The sequence below is a fragment of the Nyctereutes procyonoides genome, unplaced genomic scaffold (assembly GCF_905146905.1).
Source record: "Nyctereutes procyonoides isolate TBG_1078 unplaced genomic scaffold, NYPRO_anot_genome, whole genome shotgun sequence".
Classification (NCBI taxonomy): Eukaryota; Metazoa; Chordata; class Mammalia; order Carnivora; family Canidae; genus Nyctereutes; species Nyctereutes procyonoides.
Genome location: NW_026575026.1, coordinates 5,717,526 through 5,731,291, shown reverse-complemented (window position 1 = coordinate 5,731,291; position 13,766 = coordinate 5,717,526). Strand labels below are relative to the sequence as shown.

General features: G+C 35.8%; 1 protein-coding gene across 1 annotated transcript in view; it reads right to left on the bottom strand.

The window, feature by feature from the left end:
• Positions 1-13,766, bottom strand: part of CAMK4 (calcium/calmodulin dependent protein kinase IV) — a 198,260-nt gene that overhangs the window by 94,848 nt on the left and 89,646 nt on the right. Inside the window, exon 2 of the mRNA XM_055315246.1 lies at positions 4,160-4,238. Within this exon, the coding sequence (XP_055171221.1) occupies positions 4,160-4,238 (79 nt within the window). The remainder of the gene's footprint in view (positions 1-4,159; positions 4,239-13,766) is intronic.

Sequence of the window (13,766 nt, the reverse complement as noted above, 5' to 3'; positions counted from 1 at the left end):
CTAGAAGAAATGCTAAGTTATGATAAATAGGATGTCAATGCTGAAGTATGTTTTAAGCCAAACTTTTGGTTATGAGAATTTTTATATATACTGAAATTTTGATATGCCAGCATGAATACTAGTATATTGTACTATATTCAATAATAGTTGATTTTTGTCATATTTTCTTTCTCTCCCCATATATATGTGTACATACATATACTCACACACATTTTTTTGTTGCTTAACTAATTGAAGGCAAGTTGCAAGCATGTTATTACCTTGGTTGATACAAATTTTAATGTATACTAATTCTATAAAATATAGTTATCTATATATGAAGTACATGGTATTATATCCACCTATAAAATATATGGGAATTAAAGACATTTTTGTGGAGCCTGGGTGGCTGAGTGGGTTGGGCGTCTGCCTTCAGCCCAGGTGGTGATTCTAGGGTCCTGGGATCAAGCCCCACATTGGGCTTCTTGTTCAGCAGGAAGCTGCCTTCTCCCTCTCCAACAACCTGCCTGCAACTCCCCCTGCTTGTGCTGTCAACTAAAGAAAATCTCAAGAATGTATTTTTATCATAATTACACATTAATTTCCCATAAAGATATTTTTTAGTCAAAATATTCAATTGTCTAGACATGATGGTTTATGTTTACTATCAGTATTAACTCTGTCCTGTATCTGACCATCAAAGAGATACGGATTTCTCCATAGGGCTGGTGCGTTAATCTGTCTAAATTTGAGTCATTGTCTATCATCCAGACATGTCAGTGCCTAAGGGATTCTCAGTGATGAACTGAGAGTCTTTTATTGCCAATATAATCTGAATCCTTCCTCAAGTATTAAGTTATGAGAATATTACGGACTAACATTGACACAAAATAAAATTTGAGTAAACTGTCTTGAAAAGTATTTAAACAGATCCTGGGAGGATTATTATTATCAAATAATTGACTGTAAAAGAGATGGGAAATCTTTGCTGGATTTAAAAATGTTCATATGTGAATTTAATCACCTGTAAACTCATGGAATCCTCTTAGGTTTATTAATTTTCTTGAGTGTGATATAAGTTACACTCATCTTCACATTAAAATACTAAATGGCATGTTTTGAAATTCATCTTAGAAGTCTTCTCTTATAAAAAGAAGAGAAGAAGAAGAAAGAAAAGAAGAAGAAAAAAGAAGAAAGAAGAAGAAGAAGAAGAAGAAGAAGAAGAAGAAGAAGAAGAAGAAGAAGAAGACGATGACGTTTTCCCTTATAGGTAGTATTATAGGTAGAATTGTGTCCCCCGCCAAAAGCTATGCTGAAGATCTAACCACTAATACTTCTAAAGTGACCTGCTTTGGAAATCAAGTTGTTGTAGATGTAAGTAGTTCATTTAAGATGAGATCATAATGGCGTAGGGTTGGCCCCCACCCAATAGGAATGGTGTCATTCTAAGAGGAAAATTTGGACAAAGTGCGCAGAGGGAAGATGAGATGGAGACACATAGGGAGACAGTAGCCGTGTGACAATGGAGGCAGAGGTCAAAGTGACATATCTGCAAGCAAGCTTCTGTCACCAGGAGCCAAGAGAGAGGCATGGGACAAGGTCTCCCTGAGCACGCCCAGAAATAATCACCCTGTCAAAAAAAAAAAAAAAAAAAACAAACCTTGACTTCAGACTTCTGGCCTCAGAACCGTAAGGGAATAAATTTCCATTGTTTTAAGCCTCCTTGTTTCTGGTAGTTTATTATACCAGATCCAGGAAATTCTCATCATTAGCTGATAACAGATGACAGAAAGATAGACAGGTAGATAAATAGACAATCTTTTAGATCTTTTAGGTTTAGGTCTAGTCATAAAATGAGGACTTGAGGAATTATCCAGTGAAGTAGTATGGTGGTTCCAAAGTTATCAGTTGAACCACACAAAGTTGCCATTTTTGTATGTAAAAAAATGATTTCATAGAGGCAATTTTATGCAGTTCAATCTAATTAATAGATTACATAAATAATCCAATTTCTGAAGCCCTCTTTTCCCTGAAAGAGCAGATCTTTAACCGTTCACTAGGAAAATACTTTGTTTTCCCTGCATTGCTTTTCTTCTGTAAAAAGATTCATAAGTTTCATGCATCTCACTTAGGAAGTTTCGTCTTCACAACCGATATGAAATTAAACATTGGAGGCAACTGCTCTTCGAGGTTTTGCCTATTTCTCTCATTCACACATCTCTCTGCATGGTTTATTCTAGGAGACAATGCTGGAGATTCCATCCGATTTACATTCAAAGCTTGGGTTTCTCCAGAGGATTTTCTCTCATCCATTTGGCACAGCAGTAACTGTGTTTGACAACATCTGCCTTACAGCACCATCTGACACTTGGTTGCCATCCACAGTTTCTTCCTGCCTGGCTTCCAAGGAGGATGTTTCCCCAACAGAGGTGGAGAAGAGAAGAGAGCAAGGGCAAACCAGAGCTTTACTTTCCTAATGAATGAGTCACCAACCCACCAAATGTCTTCACCCGTCTCTTATTCCAATTCAACCAAAGATTTCTGACATAAGCCAATATTTTTCTAAACCAGTCATTTATTCTTTGGGATTCTGAGCATTCACAGGTCATTTCTGAATGTTTCCTCTCCTAGACATTCATATAGCTAGCCCCTTTCAAGGTTTCCTCAACTATTTTATGAAAATAAAATAACCACTCACAAATTTTACTGACAATTTTTTTAACCAGCAAGAAAGGATACAATCAAGTCCAAAAACATCTCTTGTGTGACTACAGCTAAAGCATGCCAATTTATTTTCATAAAAAATAGATATTTAATAGGAAGTCCCATTTCATCAAATTTATCTTTTATGAAAGATAAGTATCTTTTGCAGTTACCCTCATAACAAATCAATGTTATGACTATAAGAAATTGATTCAAGAGAAAATTCCAAACCTTATCAATCAAAAGATTCTTCTATATTCTGGTGCAACTTAAACCATTGGCTATACCAAATAGGAAATTCAAAATAGAGGTTTATAGTAGAAACTGACATTTAAATTATTATCCTTCAATTAAAATGTCTTTGTTAGTTTGCTCTGGCTTTAAATTCTAAGGTTGTTTCAAGATGTCATTCTACTTCTACTCAACTGAAAAATCCTATGCCATTATGCTCTTCTTCATTATATGAGATTCTAAAATTTCCCTGTGCCAGACAATACATAAACAGCTGGTGATATTAAGCCACCTTTAGAAAAAAAAATCTCTTGGACTAAAAGAGGAATTATTTGATTTCAAGATTTATGATAGCTCTCTCCTCAGCATACTTTACAGCTGGGTTTTCAGAAGGATATATATTTCACAGAATTTGAGAAAGAAAGAATGTGCTATAAAGAATATGTTGTGTTTTTGTGGTCTTATAAAGGGAAACTCTTTAAAGGCAGAGAGTACCAGGGGACTGCAGTGACAAATACTCTGTGGGATGCAGAGCCTACCAGGAATACTAGTGTTAGATGCTGCCATTTGTATAGTGAACCTTCACCTGCTGCATTTCTTACTCATTGGAGATAAGCCTAAGTAACTTTGCCCCCTCAGCTCACCTAGGAGTATATGGCAAAAGAAGCAATATGAAAACACCATCCTTCCTTATTCAAATAGACTTCTCAAATGTACAGGCTCAGTCCTAGAAACGACAGCATTTGTCTAGTTGCACTTTACCAAAGCAAATCCAACATATGAAAATGAAGTCAGAAGCTGATGACTCCTTTCACAAATGCATCTATTTGTGTTTCATTTAGATATTTTTAAACAGCAAGCATTTCTAGCATATTAAACTGTTATTGGAGATTTTATATCTGTGTGTGTGTATATATATATATGTTTTCATATATATATGTTTTCATATATATATGAAAACATAACTGGTGTACAAAGCGTAAGAGATCCACCTGCCAGCTCTAAATGTTTCTCCTCACCACAGTTCTCCCCACAACCACACCCAGCCTGAGATCCACTCACTTTCAAAGGATCACGTAGCTTCCATCAGAAAACAAGCCATTTGGCTGCACTCTCATTATCAAGATTCAAGGGAGTTATTAGCTGCACACAGTTCTCTGGCCTCTCTGCCCCGTAAATCAGGGCTCCCGCCTTCTCCAGGTCACAGATCCCTTAGAGATACTGTTATATAATAAAATAGACTTACTGTTTTCTTTAACACTTTGAGAGCATAAGGCTTCTGGGTCCCCTTCTGTTTGCATCTGTACACAATGGAGGTAGCACCCCTTGAGGGGGGAAAAAGACAAAAAGAAAATGTTATGCTCTGGACGTGAAATCAAGGGGAAAGCTTGAACATAAGTATCTTTTGCAGTTACCCTCATAACTGACAAGTGTTTATAAGTTGTACTACAGTACCAGCCCAACTGTTGTATTTTTTTTCCTCACAACTGAGTACAGTTCACTCAGAAAAACTCTAGGTTTTCCAGTCTGTTCCTTTCCTCCCGGCCCATACCTATACAAGTAACATGCCCAGGGCTGCTCCATTCAGTAGGCTCTGGAATAATCTGGTTCCTCAGGTGAATGTAGCTTTTGGAGGATGTCAACCAAATCTCAGAGTCCCTGAGCTTCTCTAAAGGTACGTGTCTGGGGTAAAATTAACCGTACAGTGTCAGGGAGAGGGTTTAAGTTCAGCACCAGGCTGGAAGGATCAGGACAGCGGGCACTACTTGCTGAAGGAACAGGGGACCCTGTGAACTTACACCAATTCGTTCGATGCCCAGCATTCTTCCAGTGCCAACATTAACCCCACAAAGGTGCTGGCTCTTTCATGTTGGTGAAAGACGCTTGCTACCATTTATTTACACATGTCCTAACAAAAACAATTGTGTGAGATATCCAGGAGAAAATACAATAGAAATGGTTATAAGACATACAGAGGAAAAGTAAATCTATATTTATTAAAAACTCAAAGAAGTATAGAATGTTTTTTTACCTGTAAAGGGGAATAGCAAGAAGGGCTCAGTAACTGTCTTAATACGTGTGTGAGGTTACTAAAAGGAGGACATTAAAAAGCAGTGTGGTCCTGATGTTCCCTCTCCACACATGAGAGCAGGACAATGAAACAGAGACAAAAGAAGTGCATACACCAAGTAGGCTTAAGTTCAACCTCAGAAAGAGAACTTAAGATAAATCTTAAAATAAGATCAGTTGAAGTAAACCTGTCACACTTTAAAAATCAGGCTAAAGGACCTCTTGTGACATATTCAAGCCTGTGTTTCTGAAATTCTAAGTAAGCACAAAAGAATTATGAAAACTAAACATATTCCTAGCTGCCCATTCACAATCCATTTTTAACAGAGTAGAAGTCAGGAACTGATGGTCTATGTGCTAATACAAAGGAACAATTTCAATGCATCTTTAAAAACTTTAGTAAGATATAACATATATACAAAGAAATAAAGGGTTTTAGAAATGGAATAAATGGATAGAACCACAATATTCAATTTTATTTTAAATTATCTAAAAGATAACTAAAGCAAAATTATTGATGATGCATTGTGTTTATATTATATGTAAGAGTAAAATATATGACAATAGCACAAAGAATGAGGGAAGAAATCGGGAAGATACTGTTGGGTTCTTATACTTTATGTTAAGTATTATGAGATTATTTAACAGTAGATTTTGATTAAAGATGTATACTGTATAACCTAGGGCAATGTATAAAATAATTTGAGGAATCAATAATAAAAAATCAATAATGAAGCTAAAATGAAATAATTAAAAAAGTGAAATGTGAGAGGAAGAAACAAAAGATTAAAAATAAAACAGCTAAAAATATGGTGGATTTTAATCCAATCATATTAGTAATTATATTAAACTTTATAAATACATTAATTAAAAATAAAGATCATCAGATTGGATTGGAAAACTGAGATCAAACTATATGCTGTGGACAATAAGACCATTTAAATATAAAGGTATAAATAGGTTAAAAATAAAATTATAGAAAAGAGATACTATGCAAATACTAACCAAAAGAAAGCAGAAATAGTTATACCAACACAAAGTCAACCAGACTTCAAATAAGTATAAAGATGGACACTACTTAACTACGAAGGGGTCAATTTCCCATAATGACATAACAAATGTATATGCACCTGTTACAGCGCTTCAAAATGCGCAAAGCAAAAATTGATAGAACTGAAAGGAGAAAAAGACAAATCCACAAATACAACTGGAGACTTTAACACACCCTCTCAGCAATTGTTAGAAAAAGTAGACAAATTTCACCGATAGAAGTCATGAATATTATTAAACTAAGCTAACCTAACTGAAATGAGAAAATTACAGAAAAAGCAGAATACAGATTTTCTTCAAAGTCAGAAGATTCACATCTTCAGTTTCCAGACTTAGTATAAAACTATACTAATCAAGAAAGTGCTGTTGGAGAAAGAACATGAAAAAGAATGAAAAAAAAGAATAGAAATAGTCATAAACATATAGGACTTGTCGGTAAAAAGGCAATCCAGTGGAGAAAGGACAGTCTTTCTAACTACACAAATAGTGTTGGAACAACTGGATACCCACATGGAAAAACAATCAAGCAAGCAAGCAAAACAAAATAAAAACCTTCTTCCAAGTTCACACTGTACCAAAAAATTCTCAAAATGGATCACAGATATAAATATAAAACCTAAGATTCTAAAACATGACCAAAATAACATGGAAGAAACTTTTGTGACCTTTGTTAAGGCAATGAATTCTTACGTACAAAACCAAAAGCACATGAATCAAAGAATAAATAAATAAATTGGACTTAAATTTAAGAATGTCTGCTCTTTGAAAGCTACGACAGGGAGAAAATGTTTACAAATTACATATATGATAAAGGACTTGTATCTAAAATTACAAAGAAGCTTAAAACCCAATAAAAAATAACAGATTTTAAAAATGAACCGGGGATGCCTGGGTGGCTCAGTGGTTGAGCGTCTGCCTTTGACTCAGGGCATGATCCTGGAGTTCTGGGATCAAGTCCCACGCCAGGGTCCCCGCAGGAAGCCTGCTTCTCCCTCTGCCTGTATCTCTGCCTCTCTGTCTGTGTCTCTCATGAATAAATAAATAAAATCTTAAAAAAAAAGAACCAAAAATTTTTAACATCTACTTCACCAAAGAAAATAATATATCGATGTCAAAAAGTACAGAGAAAGATGCTCAATGTCATTAGTTATTAGAGAAATGAAATTAAAACCACCATGAGATACAACTACATACTTAGTGGAATGCCTTAAAGAAAAGAGACGAAGAGAGAGAGAGAGAGTGAGAGAGAGAGAGAGAACGCACAAACCATGGGCAGGCAAGGATGCAGAGCAACTAAAACATATACTTTTGGAAGGAATGCAAAATGGTACAGCCACTTTGGAAAACAGCCTGGCAGTTTTTTATAAAATTAATAATACCATATAATCCATCCATCTCACTCTTAGGTATTTGCGCAAGTTAGATGAAAGCTATGTTCACTCACAAACTTGAAAACAAATCTTGGTAGCAGTTTCTTAGTAATCATCAAACACTGCAAACAACTCCAATGTTGTTCCTCAAATGAGAAACAGATTAACTATCTGTGGACCTATCCATAGAGGGGAATACTACTCAGAGAGAAAAAGGATAGAGCTAGAGTGCACACACCACCTTGGATGGTTCTCTAGTATTCTCAGGGAAAGAAGCCAGATTCAAAAGTCTACATACTCATTCCATTTATAGAATATTCTTGCAGAGACAAGACTATAGGGACAGAAAATAGATCAGTGCTCAGAGATCAGGGAGGGACCAGCTACAAGTGAGTATGGGAGAATTTTTTAGCATGATGAAACATGTACATTTTGATTGTGGTGCTGCTTATATAACTATATACATTTGCTAAAGTAGGTATAAATGTATAATAAAATAGGTGAAATTTACTGTATGCAATTACACCTTGATAAAAATACAGTGGAAAACCTTTTCAAGAAAACCATATTGATCAAAGGTAAGATTTTTTAAAAATTACCAAAATGTAGCCTATGACACTCAACTTAGTCTATTTTTATTTAATGGTAACTGATGACATTTTTAAAAAAGAAAGGAGGGCAGCCCCAGTGGCAGAGCGGTTTAGCGCTGCCTGCGGCCCAGGGTGTGATCCTGGAGACTGGGATCGAGTTCCATGTCAAGACCAGGGATCGAGTTCCACATCGGGCTCCCTGCGTGGAGCCCGCTTCTCCCTCTGCCTGTGTCTCTGCCTCTGTGTGTGTGTGCGTGTGTCTCTAAATAAAATCTTTAAAAAAAAAAAAAAGGAAAAGCAGAAAATACAAGGGAAAATGATTTGCAAACACTGAAGAAAACTAAAGATCCAATTTCCATTTTTATAACAATTGAAAAATTAAGATACTCAAAAATTCATGTCAAAGAAATACATTATATATCATCTATTCCTTAATTTCCTGATCACATTAAATTACCTATCAATAATTTCAGTATAAAAATCATTGTCTTAGCAAAAGCCTTCCAAAAATGTTTAACAAAATACATTCTTAACTGATCAACCTCAGGATATAAGTATGCCAGAAATAATTTATAAAAACCTTTAAAAATTTTTTGGTATTTTTGTATATGAGGAATCCATTAAGAGAATCCAATTTTACTTTGCTAAGTAATGGACTTGTTAATATTAACAGATTTTAATTTTTTCCAACTATATTGAGTTATAACTCACATGTAACATTGTATAAATTTAAGATGTACAATGTAATGATTTGATAAATGTAGATATTGTAAGATAATTACTACAGTAATATTAGTTAACACATCCATCACCTCACATAGTTAGAAATAACTTTCACAGTTTTAGAAATAACTTTTTAGAGGATAAAAAATTAGAGATTTAAAATTTAGAGAAAAGAGTAGCCAAAATAAATTTATATGAAAATAACATTTCAGTAATTTCTCTAAAATATAACCCATTCTTTGATCAAATTAAATGATTAGCTTAAAGAAACCACATTTCAATGTTTTTATAAAAATAATTATTTTCTGTTAAACAGAAAGTTAATAGACAAAGAATATTTGTTATAATATTGTATCCACATTTCAAAATAGATTATATAGAGAGAATCACCATAAAATTTTCTGAGATATAAAGGAAGCAAGGAGATTATAGCAGAGGATATTATATGGAGTTATTCAACTGGAAGAAAAAAAGCTTCATTACAACTATTAACTATTCATTACAATATATTCTTAAACAAAAAGGCCAAGAAATAAAGAAATTATTCCAGTTAGAATTTTTTCTGCTATGACTTTGTTAAGAAAGAGAGTTAATAATATCCAAATCCAAATTGAGAGTTAATATCAAATTTGGAGTCCAGATTTGACTTCTACTTTCACAATGGTTTTAAAAGAATTATTAAAATACTTTATTTTTATTTGTTTATAAAATAAATCTTTATTTTATAAATAAATATTAATTTATAAATAAGTCTTGATGTATAAAGATTTTATTTATTACTTTTTTGAAAGAGAGAGAACGTGTGTGCAAGAGCGGCCGGAGGGGCTAAAGAAGAGGTAGAGAAACCACCTCTAGCAGACTCCCTACTCAGTGCAGAGCCCCACTTGGCCTCCATCTCACAACTCTGAGGTCATGACCTCAGCTGAAATCAGGAGGTGGAGGCTTAATCGACTGAGCCACCCAGTAGCCCCTAAGGATTTTATTTTTGAGTACTCTCCACACCCAATGTGGGGCTTGAACTCACAAGCCTAGATCAAGAGCCCCATGCCCCACCAACTGAGCCAGCCAGGGGCCCCCTTAACAGAAATTTTGGAAAAAAAATATTTTTTAACTCTAGCCTTTTCTAAAATGGATGGTTATTAGGAAAAAAGTTTAAAAGGTAGACTATCAAGTTTCATTGCAGAGAAAGATGAAAAAGTTAAGAAACACTTGATATTGGTACCCAGGTGTGTGTCAAACTTACAGACGTGGGGGAAAGCTCCAGATATAATATTTATGTATTTGTCTGAGAACATATCAAGTATAGAGTCCCATGCTACTACATTTAGGACAACTTAGCACAGAAAAGGGGGCCTTTTATCCTGTAGTTCATCTTTACATGCTCCTCATGTCCAACACTTAAGGAACAACTATCAACAGGATTCACATTAATGTTTCAGGAAATTAGGATGAAAATGCATAATGTTAAGACAATTTAGAGTCATGGGCACTCTCCAGTAAGAAAGGCTAAAAATCAGTGACTGGCTTTCTGGGGGAGGACTTAGTGGGACATTAGTGATTTGGGGGCTGAAGCAATAGAGGATGGCTTGACTTGCTACCAAACCTACAACTTGTTCTTTGGAAATGCAAGAGAATTGCAGATACAGAATCTCTTAAAACACAGAGGTCTGCAGGGACTGTTGACTAGTCTCTGGCTGGCTTCAGACATGCCTCTGTAATGATATGCTTCACAGCCATGCGAAATCATCTCTGCTAAGTGTATTAAGCCTCATAAGCTATGAAAGAGTTTTGTTGTTGTTTTTTTAAAATGGGAGGGGTCTCAAACAGGACCCAGAGAATCTTGTTACCTTTTTCTAATGTTGAAGGTGCTTGGTTAAAGCATTGAATTATGCTAAAATATTAATACTTTTTAAGCATTTTGATGCATTTATTTGTTTTGCTTGGTTTTGCACCTGGTTTTTAAATTATTTTATTTTCAATATGTGTATGTGCTTGCAGGAAAGATTTTTTTTTTTTTTTTTTTTTTTAGGAAAGATCTTTCTAACACTCATTATGGAAGGGTTTAAGAACAAGGCTGTGATTAATAAGAACTGTCAGTCATATGCTGAAAACATAATGTGTGTCAACTCTATATGTCATTATAGTTCTTCTACATGATTGACTTGGCTATTATTTAACAAGCTTATTCCTTTCATTGATTTTTTTTTTTAGATTCAATGAATTGTTAAAGAATACTGGTTATAACTCCAAAATTGATTCTTCTTGGGGGTGAAAGTAGAGTCATACTCAGGAACAGGAGCCTGAAAAAAATCAAAGTCTCTAAATGTTTAATGTCAGCACACATCTTGCCCCATTCCAGTGACAGTTTTTCATTGTTTCATTCTCCAACCCTGTCAGCTGCAACTCCTCCATGCTCTTCAATACTGAAGTGTTTCAAGGTGCTTTGGTCACCAAAGACAAAAATCAAATCTGAACCTTAAACCAACAAAGAACAGGAAAAACTGCTGGAATGACTGAATTACTGATTTGGCATTTTCAATCCACAACTTGAGGAACGGCTAACCTTTAAAATTTAGAAAATTGTTATTAGACCTGGAGGTTTTCCAAGTCTGGTAAAGTTTACAATCCTAAAGTATATCTCAAAAATATCATGTCAAGGAATGCCAGTAAACCCCAGATTTTACGAAGTGCTCAAGGCCTGAGGTTTTAATAAGGCTTGGTTCAGAATTTCAGTCTATCCAGAACTATGCTCTCCCTTCTCTGGTTCATTTACTTGCTAAATCGTGCAGAGGGCCAGGGCAAGCACTCCAACCTGAGTTACCAGGGTCATAACCCATCTTCCTCCACTCTTCCTCCACTCTCCTGGACAGATTCTCACTTGTTTCACCCTGATTTCAGCTTGCTCTATACCCACTCCTTTATGTCTTCAAGATCTACGCTGGCAAGTGCTTAACTCCTCCATTCTGACCACCACCTCAAACCATGAACCATCATGCTCTTTACGTGGCGAGCCTCCAGGCCCTCACAGCCCTGCCTCCGAGTTCACAATTCCTTTCAGTTGTGGCCTTGACAGCACCTAGCTGTGACTTTGCTCTGAGTCCTCAGTCTCTGCAATGACTAGCTTATATATGACTCCTTTTATTTCAAAAATTTAACAAAGACTCTGCCCTAAGACAAAGTAAGAGCCTAAGAAGATTTGGAATCCAAATGCTGAATTTTAGTACAATAAAACAAATAAGAAACAGCTTCAAAGTACCAGGTTGCCTTATGTATTTGTTCTCAATCAGAAAGTCACCTAACAGTAGATACTGTGGACATAAAGGGTCCTAATACTCTTATCACTCCTTCCCTTTGTTTGCTTTAAAATATTTACTGTCTCATATGTTAGCCATCAGAATCAATCAACCAAATGTCTGATGAAGACTTTATTTTTCTTTTCTCTTTGAATCTGTGTGTGCACATGCATGCAACACACATGAAACTGAATTTCCAATCAACCATCTCATGTCACCATGAGATGAGGACAGCTATGGTTCTTCTTTCTTCACCTTTCTGCTCCATTCCCAGACTCCTTTCCTTCTCTTCCATATCATCTACTATACTACTGTGTTTACATGTATTCATCTAATCCAGCCTTCCCACCTTGACTTAGGCTTAGTGATACCAACATGCAGGAAGTACTATTGTTTTTGTATACTATTGGTTGTAATGTACTTTTTCCAGTTTCTTGTAATATAATTGATATATAACATTGCATAAGTTTAAGATATACAACGTGTTGGTCTGATTCACTTATATATTGTGAAAGATTACCACACTGGGGTTCATTTAACACTTCTATCACCTCACATAATTACTTTTTTGTGGTGAGAATATTTAAGATTTATTCTCTTAGCAATTTTCAAGCATATAATATTAAATATAATCACTATGTAGCTAGCACATTAGGTCCTCAGAATTCAGTAACTGGAACATTGTACTCTTTGGCCAGTATCTCCCCATTTCCCCCACGTCCCAGTCACTGGCAACCACCATTCTACTCTCTGTTATAGTTCAGCTTTTTTAGATCCCACATATAAGTGATATACACAGTATGTATCTTTCTCTGTCTGACTTATTTTGCTTAGCATAATGCCTTCCATGTCTACTCAGGTGCCCCTATGTTATCTTCCTTTTAAAAAGAGTTGCCTTTTTCGGTGGCAGGCAGTTGAGTTGGGGACAAATCTTTTTGACCTTGTTCAGTTTGGTTTTATTTGTTGTTAGAGCGAATCTATTTTTGTTCTTGGTGTAACAGCATGGTCCTTGCTCTAGGGATGTGGCCTATACTCCCAACATGTCATCTTGTTGAGATTTTTTTTTAAAGATTTTATTTATTCATGAGAGACAGAGACAGAGAGAGAGAGAGAGAGAGAAAGAAAGAGAGAGAGAGAGAGAGAGAGAGAGAGAGAGAGAGATTGGCAGAGACACAGGCAGAGGGAGAAGCAGGCTCCATGCAGGGAGCCCGACGTGGGACTCGATCCCCGGTCTCCAGGATCAGGCCCTGGGCTGAAGGCGGCGCTAAACCACTGAGCCACTCGGGCTATCCCTGAGATTTCAACCAAACATCTGAGGTGCTCAGTGAAGTCTCTCCACCTTGGTTTGGCCATAGATCCCCTGTCTTCTAACATCCATGCCTATCTTTCTTCTGATAGCTCTGTCGCTGCTGCTTAGCTTCATAAAACCTCACCATATATGGTCCTCAGAGAACCATGGTGAATGTGGTACTTACCTTGTGTTTCCCTTCTCTCAGGAACCAAAGTCCTGTCCTGCACTGTTTAGTGCCTAAAAATAACTGTGCCATGCATTATGCCCAGGTAATTTATGGAAGTATAAGTGTACTTCCTCTTACTCCAATCACTGCTAGAGCAGAACGCCTTGCTGACACTCTTAATTTTTATTAATTTACCAAGTTTAAATCAGATATTATTGTTGCAAAAAAGATAAACAATATATTTATTCTTTCTGCATTTATTAATAGTGCATTGCAAATGGTGACAAAGCTTGTGAGAAA